This window comes from Symphalangus syndactylus, chromosome 5 (assembly GCF_028878055.3).
Source record: "Symphalangus syndactylus isolate Jambi chromosome 5, NHGRI_mSymSyn1-v2.1_pri, whole genome shotgun sequence".
Taxonomy (NCBI): Eukaryota; Metazoa; Chordata; class Mammalia; order Primates; family Hylobatidae; genus Symphalangus; species Symphalangus syndactylus.
Window position 1 is genome coordinate 20,162,970 of NC_072427.2, and position 22,116 is coordinate 20,185,085.

General features: G+C 40.9%; 1 protein-coding gene across 1 annotated transcript in view; it reads right to left on the reverse strand.

Moving 5' to 3' along the window:
- AGBL1 (AGBL carboxypeptidase 1) overlaps positions 1-22,116 on the reverse strand; it is an 829,700-nt gene that overhangs the window by 632,244 nt on the left and 175,340 nt on the right. The window contains exons 8-15 of the mRNA XM_055277333.2: positions 20,018-20,183; positions 19,011-19,078; positions 14,137-14,253; positions 12,182-12,762; positions 10,544-10,627; positions 9,930-10,016; positions 6,994-7,142; positions 5,365-5,452 (exon numbers count right to left, since the gene is read on the reverse strand). Coding sequence (XP_055133308.2) covers positions 5,365-5,452; positions 6,994-7,142; positions 9,930-10,016; positions 10,544-10,627; positions 12,182-12,762; positions 14,137-14,253; positions 19,011-19,078; positions 20,018-20,183 — 1,340 coding nt within the window. The remainder of the gene's footprint in view (positions 1-5,364; positions 5,453-6,993; positions 7,143-9,929; positions 10,017-10,543; positions 10,628-12,181; positions 12,763-14,136; positions 14,254-19,010; positions 19,079-20,017; positions 20,184-22,116) is intronic.

Consider the following 22,116-nt stretch of genomic DNA (forward strand, 5'->3'; position numbering starts at 1 on the left):
GCTCACAGAGGTTAAGTGTCTATGGCAATTCCACACAACAAGTATAGTAAACAGGATTTAACCCCAGTTGTAGGCTTAGCTTAGAAACTAAAATTTTTTTATTATATCACCTGCTTCTTAGGAATGGGTAAAAAAGGACAAGATGTCTTATGCCCAAGGTAGCAAGTAAGAATCTGAAGTTTTGATCTTCATAAATCAGAGGTGCCTATGAACTTACAGTCTAAAATAATAGAAAAAAATGTAAAATAATCAAGATGAGGGGTAATAAAATGATCCATATACTATGACTTTTTTTTTTTTTGAGACGGAGTCTCGCTCTGTCGCCCAGGCTGGAGTGCAGTGGCGCAGTCTCGGCTCACTGCAAGCTCCGCCTCCCAGGTTCACGCCATTCTCCTGCCTCAGCCTCTCTGAGTAGCTGGGACTACAGGCGCCCGCCACCACGCCCGGCTAATTTTTTGTATTTTTAGTAGAGACGGGGTTTCACTGTGGTCTCCATCTCCTGACCTCGTGATCCGCCCACCTCGGCCTCCCAAAGTGCTGGGATTACAAGCGTGAGCCACCGCGCCCGGCCCATATACTATGACTTTTACATCATTGGTATTTGATGCCACTAAGTTGTTTTTACTAATTATTAAAAATAATTGCTAGCATTCATTGAACACCTACTATGCACTAGACACTGTTCTAACCTTTACACGTGTTTTATCTCACGTCGTTTTATCTTCAGAACACTTCTATTAGGTAGATACCATTATTATCCCATTTTAAGATGAAGAATCTGAGGTTCAAAGAAGTTGGTATAATTTGCCCAAGGTCACGCCATTAATTAGTGGTGGAAGTTTGAGTCAAGAACTTCCTCTCCTCAATCTGTTCGTCTAGATGGAGAAGCAGCGTGGCGAAAATCAGGAGTGATCTTGAAGATTAGCTGGATCCTGTTGGTCATCTGGGGTCAAAGATGACCGGGGCTGGCTACATCCAGCACCTTCACAGCTAAAAGACTTTTTGTTTGCTTTTCCATTCCCTGAACCATTTATCTTTGGAAGGATCTGCACTTTTATAGTCATAAAGACTTCAATGAAGCAAGGAGCAAGTACACAAAGGCATAGTTATGAACTCAGGTTATTTCCATTTGTACTTAAAAATATGCCGGAAAGTCATTGTTTCTTTTCAGCAGGGTGCATAAAATAAGCAAATGCCATGATGGAGAATGGATTAGATAATCTTTTTTTTTTTTTTTTTTTTTTTTTTTTTGAGACGGAGTCTCGCTTTTTCACCCAGGCTGGAGTGCAGTGGCTCAATCTCGGCTCACTGCAAGCTCCGCCTCCTGGGTTCACGCCATTCTCCTGCCTCAGCCTCTCCGAGTAGCTGGGACTACAGGCGCCCGCCACCACGCCCGGCTAATTTTTTGTATTTTTAGTAGAGACGGGGTTTCACCGTGGTCTCGATCTCCTGACCTCGTGATCCGCCCGCCTCGGCCTCCCAAAGTGCTGGGATTACAAGCGTGAGCCACCGCGCCCGGCCGAGAATGGATTAGATAATCTTATAATGGCAATGGCTCTGTTTAACAAGGGTGCATCATTTCACTTAACAGGGTCTAATAAGGCAGAGCAGCGAAGTTGCCGGGCTTCCCTGTGTCTGCAGCATTTCTAATATTCTATATAACACCAAATCTCTCTCTTGAGATCCCGCGGAAGGATGCATGATGGCAGAGCTCTTGTATGACATTCATCTTCATGAGTGAGCTGTTCCATCTCCTCTCACGAGCGGAGATAAATGTCAGAAGAGATCAGCCATTGTGTATTACATGGCCACTCTAAGCGCACAGCTTTCCTCCCTCTGCCCTTCAGCACCAAAATTACTTTAGACCAGAGCTGGGAGAGAATTCAAAAAGGTGTGTGGCTGTGCACATCAGAGGAAGAAGCAGACCACAGGGAACTAAATAAAAAAGAAACTAAAAGGGCCCTTGCTTACTTTTACGAGAGGCAGGGAAAAATGAATCTGCCCATTTCTGTTCCTCCCTCTTGAGGGGCATTTTTTATTTTCCAGCCTAGTGGTCATCAAGGTGGGGAAGAGCAGGGGGTGGAATAGAAGGGGTGGGAGGTGCTCCAGGGGAGGGGCAGAGTGATCAACTGACCACAGGCAGAAAATATTAGAATTTCTCCTTAAAATGATTGTTATCTAGATAGTAAGAAAGAAATTGTCTACTATTTAATATGGGGATTGGCATGGCTGTCTCAATGTCAACCTAACGTGATGGGTAATTATAAAACAAACTAGATGATGGTGCAGCAATCTTATCCACTCATCACTGTTGTATTCCAGGGCTGGAGTACGAAAAACACATTATATTCTGCATCTACAGTTTTTATATGTTAGTTGAGCATCGATTGTTTCATGGGAGAGGTCTCCAAAAGGAGAAGTGGGAACTGCTAACTCCCTTCCTTTTTCTTTTGCTTTTAGCTTCCGGCAAGGTATTTAAGTTTACAGAAGCTTACTTTGATTTACAGATTGTATTACCTAAATTAAACTAAGCCTCACAAACTAGACAATTACTTTTTAAAGGAAAATCTTCTTAGAAGCCATTTATTGATGATAAAATTAAATTGCAATCAAAATGACCAGAAAATGGCAGAATGGACATAGCCTACCCCTTACCCTTAATATTAGGTCTTTCTCGGTAATCCTCATTTTTGTTAAAATAATCTAATCAGATCTAGAAAGTTAATCAAAATTTCTCAAAATTACCAAAAAGACTATTTATAACTACATCTAGTGGTAAACTCCACGGCAAAATTCCAGTGTGCCCTAAGCTATAAATAGCATAAAGATGTAACAATTAGGTAGATATAAACTATTATTTATTTCATCTTTTTCTCCTAATTTAAAACTCTTCATTTTTTGCATGCTTTATTATGTGCATAATATATTAGTATAGTAAGGCATATATACTTTTTTAAATGTATAAACTAATCTGATAAGAACACATACAAATATATCTTATTGATCAGTGGCGCATTGTCAAAATAGTTTGGAGACTTTCCATTTGATGATGATTGGCCCTACAGAGTCGTCAGCCCACGTCCTTATCATTGACATCATTGCTGTCAACTTCAACTTCTGAAAGAAAATGCAAATACAAATCCCATTTCTTCTGAGTTCCTTTTTCTTTTCACCCTTCTATAAACATACTCAGGCACCATCGCTCACAGTTGTCCCCACAGTGAGCACCCTGGCATCCTCTTAAAACATGGCACCAAATCTGGGACTTTAACAGCATAATAGAAATAGAGCGGTGTTTCTAAAGATATATTGGAGACAAGGAAATAGGGAAGTAAAGTTCTCCCAAATTAATATACCAGAGATAATAAAGGCAGGAGAGAAGCAAAAAACTCTTCTAAAGCAAATCAACTCAAAGATCAGGATGGGTAAATAAGGAGAGAGATACTGTATAATCTAAGGCATCATTTTACAATTGAGAGAGGTGTTCTAATTTGTGGGTGAATAGAGATTACACATATCTGCCCTGTTGTTACATCACATTATTGGGAATATGTTAACACAACCTGGTGAATAATTATAAAACAAACTACGTTACAATGTAGCAATCTTATCCATTTATCTCTGTTTTATTCATGGCTGGAATATGAAAAATGAATTGCATTATATATTCATGGTTTTCTTCTTATCCCTCTGTTGCTCTTTAATCACATGCTAATTGTCTTGCTAATAGGTTCTCCTTAGGTCAAGGCTGTGCTTTTGAAAGTGTGGCTTCTTCCTTCTTGTAGGAAATACATGGTCCCCTTAGCCTTCTTACTCCCCAATTCCAAGAGGAGCATCCTCCAACAGGAATTTATACATCCCATTAGGAAATAATGCAAAATGTTATGTTTGTCCAATCTGTTACTAACTTTCAGGTCCAAGCCAGCTCTAAGCTTGGTCTTTCACATTTGCTGAGAATAACTATTTTCAGAGAAAACTAAAAGTCATTCTTGACACACGAAGGTCCAAAAGTAGGTTTTCATTTTTTTTTTTTCTGCAGTTACAGACTATCACCTTGAGATATTTTTAATCTAAATCTCTCTGAACCGTAAGAAGGGCCCTGAGAGTCTTAAGATAGGTGAGCCAGAGAGTAGTTGCCATTTAGGTGAATGGAAAACCAACAAAGTCATAATATTGTGCAATTTTTCTAAAGGATATAAAAAAATCCTCTTTAGATTCATATCCTAATAGATCAGGGATTGAATACCTCCAACTCTTTTATTACAGACTGCTAGTCAGCCTGGCTCCGTGTCTTGTAGACTGTCATTATCTCCATGGTGATTTTTGCCTTTGTATCTGATACAGCAACAAGATTCTTGACCTTTCCCATCTATCAATACTCCTATCCTCAAAGTCTCAAAAGCCAAGAGGCATAAGGGTATATACTCTGTTTCTTTTCCATAGTGACAACTATCCCAAACTCTAGAATGTCTGATCATACTTTTTTAGAGGCCTCTAGTAATTTCAGAAAGAGATGAAACTTACTTTATTTAAGAAAGTAAGTACTAGTCTCTCAGTTTTTATAAGAAACTAGTACTGAACTAATAATTAATTATATATATTCTACCGCACATAGCAATCCCTATCCTTATTTTCTTATAAATTTGAATTTTATTTTTCACCTGAAGAAAATGTACACACAAGCAATCTAGATATCTGGAATGCATTTCTTTCATCAAAATATATGGACAGTTTAAAGTTCATTATAACTTTGCAGGATAAACTGATGAAACTGACCACTGATCAAGGATTGAAGACGAATTTTGAAACTCCTCCCTCTTTTATTTTTTTTCCACAAAATTACCTTGCTATGGGGAGGAGTTACTTATGTGTAATTGTCATGTATTCACCCTCCTGTACTTTGGAAAACTAAACCACGGGGTGGATAGAAACAGGATAGAACATCTCAGACATTTCACTGTCTGGGTTCAGTGGAAACAAGTAAAGAACTAAGGCTTGACACACTAATCACAGGTAGAATCTCTATGACTTCTAATATCTGACAATATCTAAGATCTAATATCTAAGATCTAAGATCTAATATCTAAGATCTAATTCTAATATCTAAGATCTAAAAGTTTTAATGTGTTGAAATGAAGATAAACTCTTTCAGCAAATCAAAAGGTATTTCTTGAGGTCTACTGTGGGTGCCAGTGAATATGTTTATACCTCTGAAGGGCAGGACACTGGCCATTAGGACAGAGTAACAAACAGTTTAGCAGACAAGCACAGATTGCTGATGTTTATAAGATCAATATGGAAAAGTGGGAAATTGAGAGAAAATTACAGGACAGAGAAAAGGAAGCTAACAGCGCTCTAACTTACTTGTAATAACATATTTCATCGCCTGTCCGTATCCAGGTGGGTTTGCCAAGAAGAGCCTCCTTCACAGAATACAGGGTGGGCTGCATCCCTACACAAAATCAGAAAGGAATTAATCCATGAGGGAAAGAGAGTTGTTCTGGGCCAAATAATGACCCCCAAAGATACATAGGTCTTAATCCCTGGAAACTGTGACTGTTAACTGTATATGGCCAAAGAGATTTGCAGATATGATTAAGTTAAGGATCTTGAGATGGGGTGATTATCCTGGTGAGCCCTAAATGCAATCACAAATATCCTTGTGAAAGGGAGGTAGAGGGAAGTTTGACTATTGAAGAGATGCAACGTGGCCAGGCATGGTGGCTCATGCCTGTAATACCAGCACTTTGGGAGGCTGAGGCCAGTGGATCACAAGGTCAGGAGATCAAGACCATTCTGGCTAACACGGTGAAACCCCATCTCTACTAAAACCACAAAAAGTTAGCGGGGTGTAGTGGCACATGCCTGTAGTCCCAGCTACTTGGGAGGCTGAGGCAGGAGAATTGCTTGAACCTGGGAGGCGGAGGTTGCAGTGAGCGGAGATCACACCACTGCACTCCAGCCTAGGTGACAGAGCGAGACTCTCTCACAAAAAAAAAAAAAAAAAAAAAAAGGAGAGATGCAATGTGACTGAAGTAGAGAGAGATTTGAAGATGCAACACTACTAGCTTTGAGGATGCAAGAAGGGGCCATCAGCCAAGGAATGCAAGGAATGTTACTCTAGAAGCTGGGAAAGGAAAGGAAATGGAGTTTCCCCTGGAATCTCCAGAGGAAACACGGTTCTCCCAACACCTTGACTTCAGCCCAGAGAAACTGATTTTGGACTTCTGAACCCCAGAACTGTAAGAGAACAGATTTGTCTTGTTTTAAACCACCAAGTTTGTGACAATTTGTTACAATAGCCATACAAAGTGAATATAAATGTCAAGGTTCCTATTTTCTCTTCTCATACCCACAAGAATCTGTTTAGTCACTACAAAATAGAGGCAGTATCCTGCACTTGGACCTCGACACTGGGGAATACTTATTCCTCATTCAAAGCCACCCAGTCAATTAGTATATGATGCAGCAATTGTATGTAGAACTTCCATTGCTCGAAACATTCAAAATAAATACAGGCTGCTCATCAGCCTTTCTCTCTTGAATATCTCCTCCAAAATGGCCACGGGTATTCAGGAGAATTTAAACTTCTTCAAGAACTTTCTAAGAATGTAAATCAGTGTTGTCCAATTGGATTTTGTTGTCCTCTATCTTGCAGGAAAAAAAGCAGGTCAAAGCATTTGCTCCTATGGGACTTAGGAAATGGAGAGAAGGAATAAATGAGAACGCTCACCAACCTCAAAAAATTCAAGGTAGAGCGAGGGAATCCAGAAGCAGTGGATGTCATGTGTGGCAGAGTGAGGATGCCCAGCCTCCTCTCTAAAGTAGCAGTGTGCCACTGAGGGCCACTGCCTGCCTTGCCACACCTGGCAACCCAAAACTCTGCCCAACTTCAAACCCTCTGAACCCAAGCAAGGCTCTTTGAATCCAAACAGTCAAGAAATGTCATTCCTGGCATGTTCCAGAAAGCCCCTGCTCCCCAAGAGTTCATACCATAATTAAACTGGCTGTTGGGCTTCTCGCAGTTGATGACGTTGAAGTGGTAAGGGATGGCTGCCTGCATACCGCTCACTTTGAAATAGAACCACTGCTGGTGCTGGGTGCTGTTCACATCTGCGTTGACCAGCAAGTCATACTCGAACCTGCAGATCAGAAGCAAGACTGGAGGGTTATCTGGAAAGTCTTTCAGGTAAACTTCAGACACTGAGAATCTACATGTTTCAGTTTCTGGGTTATAGATCTAAGACCCAGGACCTCAGCCGGCTGGTAAGTTATACTTATCATCCTGATACCACAATATTGGGTACAGATTTTGGAAATTTGTGGAGGTGAGGGTCTTCCTAGTATTACAAGAGTCAATTACACCATAGTGCACATTTAAAAATTTTGTTAAATTATTATGGATACATAATAGTTGTATTTATTTATGAGGTACATGTGATATTTTGATACAATAATACAATGTGTAATGATCAAATCAGGGTAATTGAAATATCTATCACCTAAGCATTTAACACTTTTTTGGGTTAAGAACATTCCAATTCTAGTCTTTTTAATATTTTGAAATATTAGCATACCTTTTTATTAAACTATAATGAAGTTTTTATCTAGCTAGAAAAAATGCAAGTGTGCTATATACCGGAGAAAATTCAGTCACATCTGGTTTGGATATGCCATTGCTATTTGATGATCAACATTACTTTTGAGCCTCAATTTCCACATATGGAAAATGGAAGTGTCTAAACTTGCAGCTGTTTATAAAAATCAAATAACCTAGTAAAATAAATCCCCCAGTAAAACAACAAACTTGAATTAGGCTAGCAATGCAGAGGTTGTTTCATTTTCATTGTGAAACAATCATTTTCATCGTTTCATTTTCATTGAAACCACTTGCGTGACTACTACCCAGATATAGGACATTTCCAGCACCCCAGGAGGCCCTCAGGGATCCTCTCCGCATCACTATATCTCCAAAGGTTATTACTTTTCTGATCTCTACCAACAGAACTAGCAATGCAGTTTTGACTTAAACATTATCAGGATATTTTATTTTAAAAAATATTGTTCCATCCTCTTGGTATTCTCTTTGCATTGCTCTTATGAAAAGGAAAATGTTTTGGCCCCAATCCATTCATACACTCCCACGCTGGACCCCTGTTAAATGGTATTATGTGAGATTTATGAAAGGCTAGAGCTTGGTATAAGACAGATGAGAGCAGAGTAGAGCTATCTGATGGAGTCCAGTCCTCACACTGTCGCTGTGGGCATCACACTCTAACCACTGGGCTCACCATACAACACATGACGCATAACCCATGGAGTGGCACTCACAAGAACGATTCTGGAAAGGCCATGATCTCAAATTGTCTGCTATTCCCACAGTGCTCTCTCCTAAAAGCAATCATAAAAATGCCTTACCCATAAGCAGGTTTGTTTACTGTCATTTGACTCTATTACCCTGACCATAACCGATGAATTTAGGATTTTACACTCTGGTCCAAGGGAAATGTATAGAGAAAAAGACCTAAGCCGGGCCAGCAGCTTAACCACATCCTGATTTGATAACTGTTCCACCAGGAGACTCATAATCAGGTCTCCTCTCCTGGATCCTTTGAACATGATATCTGGAGAGAAGAAATAGTAAAAGCAGGAGCCATAGGAAGAAGTGGAAACTAAGCCAACAACACAAAGAAGGCTGAGAAAGAGTCTTGACATGACTGTCTTTCCCGTCTTCAGCCTGATTAAACTTGTCTCTGTTTCATATGTTGGGCTTCCTTTAAATATTTTATGTACAAAAAAAAAAATCACCCTTCACCTCCCCCAAAGAGGAAAAACTTCAAAAATGAATCATCAGATGGATATAAAGGAGGTCTCAGCTATACTGAATTCTGAGCTCCAACAATGGCGAATATGCATCCCTGAGTAAGAACGGATGTTGACTAAGTGCTGACCATGTGCCAGGTACTACTCTAAGAGCGTTAAGTGTATTACTTAGCTCTCATGAAATCCCTAAGAAGTAGGTGCGATTATTGTTCTCATTTTGTGAATGAGGGAATAAAGGCATGAAGTGAGTTAGGAAACTTGCTCAGTCTCCTGGTTGGAAGGTGATGATGTTACCCTGGCACTCTGATTCTGATGTCTGTCTATGCCCCCACACCATTATCTGTTCTGGACTGTTTCTTCAGAAGTTCACCTATAGAAGATGAATCATGTATCTTGCCTTTTGGTATATGGGAAATATATCCACATTGCTATGATAGAAAGAATTTTAACATAGTGAGAACCGCAGTCTCTTCTGACACTGAAAAAGAAGTAAAATTCATTTGTGTTTTATTTCCTTTCTTTTAGTTTGTACAGCCCTAGACTTTCCTTGGCTAGGATATCCTTTTCTACTGAGAGCTCATCTGTAGGTTCTGCTAGAGAGGCATGGTACTGCATCTTCCCTTGAATGCAGGATGGTTCACCTTTCTCTGGGAAGCTCATGATTTTTGCCACCTAAGTACACAGGAATGAGAGCAACAGGCATGGAGAAGTGCAGGAATAGCAAGCCCATGCACCCTTCCAGGTCAACAGAATCAGCCTTGGCATCAAAGTATAAACATCCCAGTCAAAGTGTCTCACACCCAAATATGGACCCATTATTTGAAACACAAGACACATTAATAACAGTTCACCTCTACTGAATGGCTCACTTAGCTATGATATCAGTGAGTTCCCTAGTGGTGTACTGGTAAATGTTTAACAAATGACTCTCTGAGAGGAAAAACCTTCACTTGTACTGTTTGCCAATTTTTATGGTATAAATATTCTCACCATGACTGATTTCAAGCCACCAATGCAAGGTCACTGAACAGAACATGGGGAAGAGACAGTCACAGCTTGCTCTTATGAACTGACAGGAGATACCCACTGTGGTTGTCTTTACTTACTCACGCACTTGGATGGCTTTGCGAAGATTTCCTGACTCAAATTTGGAGAAGAACCGTAAACAACTGGAAGTATTGTCTTGCAAAGGCCTACAATGAAATAAGGAACATGTGAACATATGTGTTATCACTACTCTTTGAAAACAGTGTGATGATTCTTTTTTTTCCATTATTATTATTTTTTTGCGACAGAATCTCACTCTGTCACCCATGCTGGAGTGCAGTGGCGGGATGTCAGCTCACTGCAACCTCCGCCTCCCAGGTTCAAGCGCTTCTCCTGCCTCAGCCTCCCGAGTAGCGGGACTACAGGCACCCGTCACCATGCCCAGTTAATTTTTTGTATTTTTAGTAGAGACAGGTTAGCCAGGATGGTCTCCATCTCCTGAACTCATGATCCACCTGCCTTGGGCTCCCAAAGTGCTGGGATTACAGGCGTGAGCCACCGCGCCTGGCCAATGATTCTTAAAGATAAGCTTTCTCTTATAGATCTTTAACCTGAATTTTCATCATGCTGTTTTAGGAGGAGGAGTGGATTATTAACAGGAAACATGTCTATTCTCATGCCATTAACAGAATTCTCCATGCCCCACCTTCCTCAGATGCACGAGACTACCTACCAAGGCTCATCTAAACTGAAGACAACTTTATTTATAACATCACTTGGCTGGATGAGCCTCCGAATATCCTCAAATATCCTGATCCTGGAAAAGAAAATTGAAAACATTGTAAGGGTCAGCCTTCTCTCCCTAGCTCATTCATCCTGTGATCACCTGGGAAGAACTTTGGGGGTCATCAGAGAAATATGAAAGCACAGAGAAGTTGAATAACACCTCAACCTTGAGCTCAGAGACTACAAATATCCCTGTCCTCCTTCTTTCTCTATCAAAAAATAAAACTGCATAAGAAGTAGGAATGTAGGAAGTAGTGATGTTAGAGTTCAGTTAGAAAATTCTTGGCTTGAAGAATTTTATCAAAAGCACTTGCGTTGGGGGACTTTGGAACTTTTCTAGCTGTGGGAATAAGAGGGTAGTTTGCACTGAGAAAGTTTTGAGGAAGACATTAGGACTATTAGCTGCCAGCATCTTCAAGGTTTGGGAGGCTCCAATAAGCCTGTGTACCCTTGTGTAATTTATATTCCTTGGGCTCTGTCTGCTCCAGTAGGCCAAAGTCAATCTTCTAAGAAACACCAAAATCTGGGATATTTAACTAAGAGAGAGAAAGAAAGCTTAGGAGGTCTTTCAGATTACCTTCCTGAATTTCCAAACCAGTTCATAGGAGAGGTGTGAGAGAAGGGTGAAGAAAAGGTGGACATGAGGCCTGGACTCAGAGGGAAGATGCCCTATACAGGGATAAGATGGTGCTAGAACAGCCCTTGTGATCTGTTTCTCAAAAAATGAGCATGACAGATAAAGTGCAGGGGGTAGGGTTGGATATGTCAGCCAGGACTCCAACTGGGAGCAGTTTGGGGGATTTACCATCAAGAGAATAATTTACCGATGACGTGGATAATAAGAAAGCTTTCTGGTCTGCCCGCTTTGCCCCATTGGCTTGGTGTGTGCATACAGTTTTTTTTTCAAGGAGAATAATGTTTTCTTTGCCTTTAGCAGTTTTCATTTTAATCTCAATATGCTGAGCCATGGGTAAAGCTCCCTTTCCTGCCTTCTGGGAATAATCTATCATCCAGCGTTTCTTCCCTGGAGAATGTCTTTTCCATCCCCACTCCCCCGCCCCACCCAACCCCCCCCCCTCGCCCCCGTGAGGCAGCAAAACTATCCTCCGAACTAAGCCAGGGTCTATAATAGCTGGGGCTGTGGAATGGAGGCACACCTCCTCCTTTCTATTAGCAAGAGATCCCCTGTCAATTTGTAGGAAGCAAGAAAAGAGATCCCAAATAATCAGCTCTTGATTTTTCTGAAAACCTACTTTTAAGGAAGGAGCCCAGTATTTGGAGAAACTGGATGATCTTTCTTTGTGATAGTGGTTTGCAATGGAGATAGGATAAGTTGTCGTACTAGAATTACCCAAGGAATTTTTCATCAGAAAATGCATGCCTACCACTACCCCACACTTGATTCTGAAAAGTCCTTGCAGGAAGGAAAGTTTGTGTGTTTGGCCAGTTTGCCAACAGGCTTCGACATGTTCCTGATTAATGCTCACTTTCCTATAGATAGTAGAATTATCTGTACAAACCATTTTACTTATAAAATTATCAATGAACATAAAAAAATGAGCTCCCAAGTCAGTAGCGCCATCACCTTTGGACTCCACATTTGCGTTCCAACATAGGCTGGGTGGTGGGAGGGGGACAGTGTCCCCAGACATCAGGAAATGCCATCATCTTGAAGTCCACCACAGAGCTGGTTCTTCTGGCTTTGGCCATATAAAGATAGGGATCGTGGAAAGGGACACGCTTCAGATGTGTCTGCAGAAGCTTATCTATTCCTTTGACAGCTTCTCCAGTCCTAGTGGAATTAGAAAAGGAGGCACTCATCCTTGGGCAGAAAATTGCATCTACGTCCCAGGCATCTGCTTTCAGGGAAGCCTGAATGTCAGGGATTTCACTTTCGGAAGAATCTCTCCTGAGACTATTGGATTGCACATTTTGGTACGGGTTCACTCCACGATTTTTTTTGGAGCCTAGATGCACAGTGGACCTTCCCGTCTTCACCATGCACAGAAGGGAAGTCTGGACAGCATCTTCTCTTTCTTGCCCACAGGAACTTTGGTCCTTGTTGTAGCAATGCTGCTTTGAGGAGGCAGCAGCCGGAATGTGGTGGTGATTGGCATACTGAGTCTTTTCAGAGTTCAAATCATCTCCAAGTTTGGACTGCAGTTCCTTCAGGTTCAAAATGGAATACAATATGTTAGTGTGTCCTTCCAGGTAGGGAATACAATTTGATCCCTGTCCTTACTCTCTGGGCACAGAGCTAAGCATAAATCCTGTGAATTTGGAAGCTTTTTCCAAGGTCAACTAAAGACTAACCTTCAAGAGTCAAATAAATGACAGAATCACAGAAACTCACGTTTGGAAGGGGCTTTTGGTGGGTCTAGTCCAATGCTAAACAGTATTTGAATGCCTTCAAGACCCCCACTAAATTACAATCTGGTTGGAAAACCATATTTATGGGGGCCTCACTGCACCCCAAGGCAGTGCCTTTCACTTGAGAATAATTCTGTTTATTTGAAAAACATTTTTATACTAAACTGAAATTTCCTTCCCTGAAACTATTATCACTGATCACCTTCTGCTTTCTGAAGTCAAATAGAATATATTAACTCCCTCTGTACACGTGACTTAGTTTATACCCTTAGATGTAGCCAAATTCATGATTACTAAGAGCCATAAGAAAATAATGGAGATCAAAAAGCAGGTCTAAAATATTGATGGCAGCAACAGTGGCAGCAGCAACTCAGCACAGAATTAGCATCACCAGGTCTAACGTTCCCAATTTGTTTCCACTAACAAAGGAAGGCTGAAGTCAGTATATCCACCTTCAAAAAGCCGTCTAGGACAATGATCCCACTTTGGCATAAGAACAATTAAATCATCATGAATTTTTATTTGCTTTTTCAGTGCATGGGGGCAGGGCACCCTGCCCACCAGACAATAGGTAGTGATGTGTACCTTCATGCTACAGTCATGCATTACCTAACAATGGTGAATGTTCTGAGAAACGCATCATCAGGTGATTTCATTGTTGTATGAACATCATAGGGTGTGCTTACACAAACTTAGATGGTTTAGCCTACTGTGTACGTAGGCTATATGGTGTAGCCTATTGCTCCTAGGCTACAAACCTGTACAGCATGTTAATGTGCTGAACACTGTACGCAACAGTAACACAATGGCATTTGTGTGTCTAAACATAAAAAGGTACAGTGAAAATACAGTATTATAATCTTATGGGACCATCGTGAAATATGCTGCCTGTCATCAATGGAAATGTCATTATGCAGCACATGACTGTGTATCCATCCTAAGTGTAAGGTGTCAGATTGAAGAACCCTTGCATACATCCTAACTTTTTTCCATTTTTGCCACCTTTTCCCATTTTTGCTTAGCGTTCTGCTTTTCTCTGAGGAAGAGCCCAGAAGCATATGGCTAATGATGAGCAATGCTTTCCATCTGGACACCCTGGTTTGGCCTCCCAGGATCTGCAAAGAACCCATCATGCATCGTCAAAGATCAGAACCACGGCATATGTTCTACCTGAAAGCTATAGGAGAGCTCAAGACACATCGCCTCATATTGCATCAGTTCCTCTTCAGGTCGGTCAAGACCAGGTTTGGAACTCAGCTTGTTCACATCTGTTTCCAAGTCATCATCCTACAATGGAATAGTCATAGAAGAGATTACAACCAGGAAATCCACCCTGAGAAGCATCAAGACATGACATGTATGTGCTTCTTCAGAATCTTAGGACATGGGTTTCTTGCCTCCAAATTATAGCACTAGACCATCCAGTGAAGAACTTGTTATGCTGGATTGTATTTTTAAAATAAAAAGAAAGAAGATAAACAACTTGTCTCAGCATTTATGTCAGTATCAGCCTTCATCAGAAATAAAAATTTGTATAAAATGAGATAAACTACGTAATCGATAAAGCACATCATAAAAGAAATTCTTTATCTCATCGCCACTATCGTCAGCATCATTGTAATTATTGTCCCTCTTTATCTATCTTTGACATTTAGGTTTGTCAGTCTTTTCACAAACATTTAATCAGCACAGACTGTGAGCAGGTACTCTTCTAGGTACTGAAGTTTCGGTCACAATGGAACAGACAAACATCCATGCTTCCATGGTATTTGCCTTTTAGCAAGAGAAGAAAAACAGTAAAGAAGAAAGTAAACAAATGAATAAGTTAATTTCCAACAGTTATAACTCCCCTTGAAATGATAAAAGAGAATGATGTGACTAAGATTGGGGAATGGGAGGCTGTTTGGATTAGGAGATCTCAGGAGGACTCATAAGGAGGTAATGTTTTAACTGAGACCTAAATGGCAAAAAAAAAAAAAAGCCAGCTATGCACAGGCCTAGCAGTGAATTATTAACAGAAGGAAAAGCTTCAATTTGCTTACAGAAAGAAGGTGGCTGATGCATACAGAATAAGAGGAAGATTGCAGGAGATGAGATTTGAGAAGTAGGCAGGAGAGAAATTATATCGATCCTTACGAGACCTGGGGAGGAGCTGGTATTCTCCTACTACATCTTTATCCCTTTGTACATTTAAAAATTTACCAAGGCACCACAAGTCTTTTATTTATTGGATTGAATAATCCCAGGCACTTTATTTTTTATTCTTGATAGATCATCATTTCGAAACCTTTTAATGATGATGGTGACTCTCCTCTGAGTACTTGTGTGTTTTCCAAGGGTTGTAGGGTCTTACAGAGAAAAGACACCAGGAATGAACCAGCCCAGTCTCTTCATCTTTTCATATCCTAGATTAAGTTTCCTTAATGAAATAGAGAAAAAAAATACCATATGTTTTACAAGTACATTTCATTAGTTAAGGAAAAACCTGGCAGTCCTGAAAGGTTAAATCCAATAAACATGGAAAACAAATGTTTGTATTCCTGATCCAAGGAGGAAAAAAAATGCAATGTTCCATCTATGTTTCACAATTTTTCTCCAAACTTCAAATTAAAAGAAAAGTAATTCCCATGAGTTTCATTTAATGATATTGTCAGGTACAGTATACACACCACGACCAACTCCATGGCCCCCACTCTTGTGCTTTGCAGCTTCATCCATCAATTCCTGCTTATCTCCACCCCCTCCACTGCAACCTCAGCCACGGCCCAGGGTGGCACTAATGGAAATACATTCTGGAAGACCACTGGGAAGAATGTCCCCACCAGTGAGTAAGGCTGTGCTCCAACTGGTGCCTCTGAAGGGAGGAGAGTCATTCAACCTATGAGCTGCAACCTAATTCATTCCACATGTGACTAGGTGACCAACTTAGCCTTAGAGCAGGGGTTAATAAACTATGGCCCACTGGTTGTTTTTGTCAGTAAAGTTTTATTGGAACAGAGCCACACCCATTCATTTGATCATGGTTGTTTTCTCAGTGCAACAGCAAAGTTTAATAGTTGTGACAGAGACCATTTCTGCCTTCAAAGTTCTGGAGCTTAGTCTCTGAGAACCAGGCACTCAGTCAGGTTGCCACCTCCTTTTGTATTTCTTAGAAATGGCATTTATTCTTATCTGGAGGTGGCCTGCTTCTGTGTCCTCACAGCAGCCCAAGCAGTCCTTTACCAGCTAGGATTCTGGTACCCACCTAATCCAGGTAATGCTTTCTGGCTCTTGTTCCATAGGTTGGAGCTTTTGGACGTTGTCTTTTGGCTGCCTCAGACTTGAGTTCACCACTCCATTGAAGGTCGTGATTTGAACACTTAATAAGGACAAATCCAAGTCCACTAGACTGTGACTCTTTGAAGATAAAAACTATGTCTTATCTGTTTGTGTTTCATATTAACATCCCCAAGATTTAGCATATTGCATATGGATCATACCCAATAAAGCACCTGAAAGAAATAAATTAAAAAGAAAGGAAAGGAAGGAAGAAGGAAGGGAGAGCTTGAATTCACTCTGTTTATCACCCTCTTCTTCAGAGTTTGTCAGAATCTAATGCTTGTTTATGCGAAGACAGCCCACATCTAATACGTTGACCTTGATTTTCAATCAAATCATGGCACCCTACTTTCCACTCTCATAACCCTTTACAGATAAAAGGTCCTCTTAATCATTCTTTCTGAGAGGCTGGTCCCAATTATTACCTAAGATAGTCAAATGGGAAGGTCACAGGTTAAAGGCCTGGATCAGTGCTGTGGCCAGAAATAAAATATGCCTGACTTCTTTTCCATGCCTCTGGCAGCAAATGCTGCTGGTTTCCCTAGGGAAAATCCAGTTTTCTGCAGCAGTTTCCTTGCTCTTGTTGTGCCTCCAAATCAAGCCCTGACTCTCATGCTCCTCTCCTTCTCTACAACTCATCCTCACACTGACTTCTCATCTTCTTGCCTTGGCTTGAAGCCTTTTGATGAATAGTTTTTAAGCTCTTACCAATTTGTCTTGTGCTTCTTTGCCAGTTGAGTTTATTTATTTGTTTAGGGTTCTCTCTACCCCAACCCTCCATCCTCTGCAGAGTGTGGGCCAAGGGAAGTATCTGAACGCCCTCCCTCCCATGCTGTGGGAAGTCAGGCACTATCGTGAACCCAGTCCCTCCCCATCAGATACATGAAGCGAGTGACACTCTGCATCAGACATTCAGTTATCAAAGAGCAAGCAAAAAGGGAGGAGAAAGTGGCATTGATGAATGACTGCAGCAGCACAGTATTATTCAAATAATTCAGCATGTACTCTACAGGCCTGCACCATCAAGCCACAGCAAAGATCCAATTTGCTACTGATGGCTTCAGAAATGATTCTGTTTATCAACAAAACCCAGAGAACACCAGACTGTCAATAGCAGTCTAAACCTACAGATGTAGCTTAAGAGGTAGTCCCCGTATGTCTGCTACTACCATCAACAAGGTGAGTGATTATCATGATAGAGAATTCAAAAGCCTCTTTCTTTCTAGACAGATAGGAAAGAAGGAGAGAAAGGAAAGGAGGGAAGATTTTTGATTTTTTAAATTTAAGTTTCATCCCCAGTAAATGTCATAAAAGGCAGGATTGACCTTAATTTACTGACTCTTATTTTACAGACAACAAAATTAAGAAGCTATAACTTAAAGGAATTTGTCAAAGTCCGTGTCCACCAACAGAAATGGAGATAGAATTATAATTCACAGACGAATTCTTATCCTAGAGCAGTGGTCCTCAACTAGGGGTGATTTTGGCAAGTCTTAGAGATATTTTTGGTTCATCCCTGGGGGGTAACGAGGTAGGTACTACTGATATCCAGTGGGTAGAGGTCAGGGATGCTGCTAAACATCCTACAATGCACAAGGCAGCTTCCCACAACTAGGAAGTATCCAGTCTAAATGCCAACAGTGCCAAGGTCTAGAAATCTTGTTGTAGAAAAACAGTCAGCGAACTATGTCCCACTGCTTATTTTTGTAAATAAAGATTGCTTGGAGGCTGGGCGCAGTGGCTCATGCCTGTAATCCCAGCACTTTGGGAGGCCGAGGCAGGCAGATCACAAGGTCAAGAGTTAGAGACCAGCCTGGCCAATATGGTGAAACCCTGTCTCTACTAAAAATACAAAAATTAGCTGGGTGTGGTGGTAGGCATCTGTAGTCCCAGCTACTCGGGAGGCTGAAGTTGGTGAATTGCTTGGACCCGGGAGGTGGAGGTTGCAGTGAGCCAAGATCGCACCACTGCACTCTAGCCTGGCGACAGAGTGAGACTCCGTCTCAAAAAAAAAAAAAAAAAAAAAAAAAATTTCTTGGAACACAGCCATGCCCATTTGTTTGCAAATTGTCTAAGGCTGTTTTTTGCTACAACAGCAAAGTTGAGCAGTTGTGACAAAGACTGTATGGTCTACAAAGCCTAAAATAATTACTATTGGAACTTTTATAGGAAGTTCGCCAACCTCTGTTCTATAGGATAGGCCTTTTTGGGAGGGGGACCAAAGAGCAACACTTCTCTGCTGGCCAGGTTGTGCACTGTGCAACTTAAGGGAAAACAATTCACAGAGTCTGATGTCAATGGAATTGTACAATGCGGCATCCCTGTACAGAAAGGATAAGAAGAGTGACTTACGAAGGCAGGTGAGATCTACTAGAAAGCTTCCTGGAAAATCTTTCCAGGGTCTTAAAACGTCTTATCAAATATACCAACTCTAAGTGTTAAGTGTGTACCTAAAGCTCATCTGAACAAAGTATTGGCGTCTTCATAATGTATAGGATAGCCTCCGACTTTATAATGAGACATTGTACCAGACCTACCAAGATGAAAATGACAACTTGGAAATCAATAACAGTAGCTGTCATTTACTGAGCATCACGACCACTGAGTGGCAGTACTAAAGTCAGTTCTTAAAATTTACACTGGGCTTGGGCAAACATAAGAAGTAATATTTTTCTGTGCTTGATGTGACTGTGGACATGACTAGAAGCATGGGCTGGTGTACCTACTTCCACTTTCCCGTCTTCAGTATCAGAGTCTTTGTCCACTTCATCATCGCCATCATCTTCAAAATCCTCTGGATGGGGAAAAAGAGGTGAAATAAGTGAGGTTTCCCCTTTGCCTGGGATTTAGGATTTAGACGTTCACCATACAGTGGTTCTTTCTTCCTCCTCTCTCAAATAAGGGGCCCAATATTAATTGCACAATATCCCACCACACATGAATGCTTATTGGTCGGTATAAACAGTGTGCACGTAGGCATGTCAGGGCACTAAGTCATAAAGTTTAAACAGTTATCCCACATTGAATGCAAAATAAGTGCAGAAAAAGTGACATATGCATACCACTCTGGATTCTCCCATGAAAGTTAGATGTATTTATGAAACTAGCATAGCCAAGGTTTAGAGATCACACACAAACGAAATGCGTTATAACCTAAATATCACCTTGATTGAGCCCCTAATTCTTTGATTGAGGAAGTTATTTAAAACAAAAGTCCAGAGAAAGCATCTTGTACCATTGTGGCAAAATTATGCCTATAGAAAATCTGTTTGTACTAGGATCTTTTGACAGGAAGATCTTCCTAGAGATTAAATAATAATACTTTCAAATATTCCAATATGACTAGCCTGGAGTTGTAAATAACAAGAGTTTTATTTCAATTTCACCCTTAGGGCAAATTAATTCCACAATCAGTCAGTATGCTGCAGAGATTCGATCATGGGATTCTAAATAGGCTTTTTTTTTAATTAGCTGAGATGACTGTACAGGCATTTGATAGCTACCAGGCAAAGCAGAGACAGTTAATAATGAAGAACAAAATAAGTGAGCTTGGTTTTTTCTCACCCTGTTTATGAAAATCAAAACTGCTTTTTCATATACGTCTCTAATTAGCTTAATAGACAATTATGGTTGACCTATAAAACGACGAATTCTATTTTCACCCATGTTCCTGGGAAACATGGTCAAAATGCAAAAACTCATCTTAAAGGTCATAGTTACCCACTTATTTTACCTTCAGGTAGATCATGTGGAGGTTCAGTGATGATGTGCCCAGGGACCGGGAAGGCATAGGCACTGCTGGCTGTGACCAAGGGAAGTGGACTCTTAGGGTAGCACTGCCTCAGGATCCGAAGCACCACAGAGATAACGGGCTCCATGCTCTTGTCATCCAGGCAGTTCTGAGCAAAGGGAAGATTCTATCAGACGCCGACATCTGGGCACAGTCCCCTAGCTGTAACACAGCTAATAACACTCTCCTAGCTGTAACACAACACAGTCTCCTAGCTGTGTTTCAGCTAATGAATTAAAAACATGGACAGACTGTAAACAGCCTTAATGTAGAATGTCAAATTTGAACATTCCAACATAGAATTTTGTCTAATGTAGAATCTGCACTTTCCTGTCTCTTGCTCATTTCATACATCATTGCAATGAATTCAGTCTGAATATAGACTTAAAATTCTTTCACGGGATGCTGCACCTAAGGCAAGACATTGCCCAGAATAGCTGGGGGAAGAGGAGGCTGGCGTCTTCTCTCGGCCACCCATGTGTCACTGTGAATTATTGCCTATGTTAGGGAATGAGCAACTGAATTGATGGAAGTTTTGCTTTTCTCTTTCAGCTGTCTTCTGTGGAGAAAAATATTTTTAAAAAAAGATAAAATATGAAATCAGAAGGACAGACTAAGTGAATCCCAAGTACTTAAATTAAATTACATGCCTCTTCTCAAAGCCCACAGTGTTGATCCCTCTTGGTACCTTCCCAAATCAGAGAAAAATTGGGTTTGCAGATGTAACATTTTGATACTGATGGAACATGACAAGACCCTTCTTTTCAGACACTGTGAAAAATGTAAGAACAAGTTCACTAAATTGAGAGACAGAGAGTTGAGTGTAGTTCAGTAACTCTTTGGCAAAAACACAACCATTTTCTTCAGTATCTTTGTAAATGTTTTGTCTACTGACTTGGTACAGGAAGATGACTTGTGGGGTCCCCCAGTTTGCTATTCCTAAACGGTGCAGCAAGCTCTGAGGCCAATAAGTCACAGAAGTGGAGACGGTGGATGCTAGGTACCCACCACAAGGCAGTGTGAATGTCTGTGGTGCTGCTGAACTATGGCATCTCCAGACTCAACATTACAGGTACTTCCATGTGAAAGAACACGGAGGAAAAAAATTAATAATAATTTATCCATGAATTTAAGCTACCCAAATGACTCCACAACATAAGTAAGCCAGCTTTTTTTTTAGGCAGAGTCTCACTCTGTTGCCCAGGCTGGAGTGCAGTGGCACGATCTCAGCTCACAGCAACCTCCACCTCCCAGGTTCAAGCAATTATCCTGCCTCAGCCTCCTGAGAAGCTGGGATTACAGATGCCTGCTACCACGCCAGCTAATGTTTGTATTTTTAATAGAGACGGGGTTTCACCATGTTGGTTAGGCTTGTCTCAAACTCCTGACCTCAGGTGATCCACCCTCCTCAGTCTCCCAAAGTACTGGGATTACAGGCATGAGCCACCATGCCCAGCCTTAAGTAAGCCAGCTTTCAAAATGAAATGTCTTAATGCAACCAAGAATGCTCCCTCTCCTTCAGTGTGTGCCAGTCATACCCATCAGGTGTCCTGAGTCAACAGCCTCGGAATATACAGCAGGAAATACTCTTGGTGGAAAATGAATTAGTTTTGGCTAATTCATTATGGAGGCTAATAAACAGTTGAAGATATTTCACCCTTTGGTCTGGTCAAATGGTCTCAAGTGTTTCATGAAAAGTATCAGTAATGGGGAAAAAAAATAAAACAGAGTCTGAAGGAGGAAGCAAGAAGGTGAAAGAGAGGGCTTATCAGATATAATGTTCTAAGCTCCAACCTTGGTAGAGATAGAGTCAGCCCAAGCCAGGGAATTCAGTCAAAAAAGCCAACATTTTGGAACCCAGGTATGTTTGTGATGGTCTTTGATGATAAAAGATAATTGTGTCTTTTTCTTTGGTGGAATGGAACAAGTGAAAGGATGAAGCCAAGTTCAAATGTTCTGAAAAATTGGGCCATACCATGAACTGAATTTGAAGGCCGGAGGGAGTATTAAAATCTATAAAACCCAAGGCTTGAGGAATCATG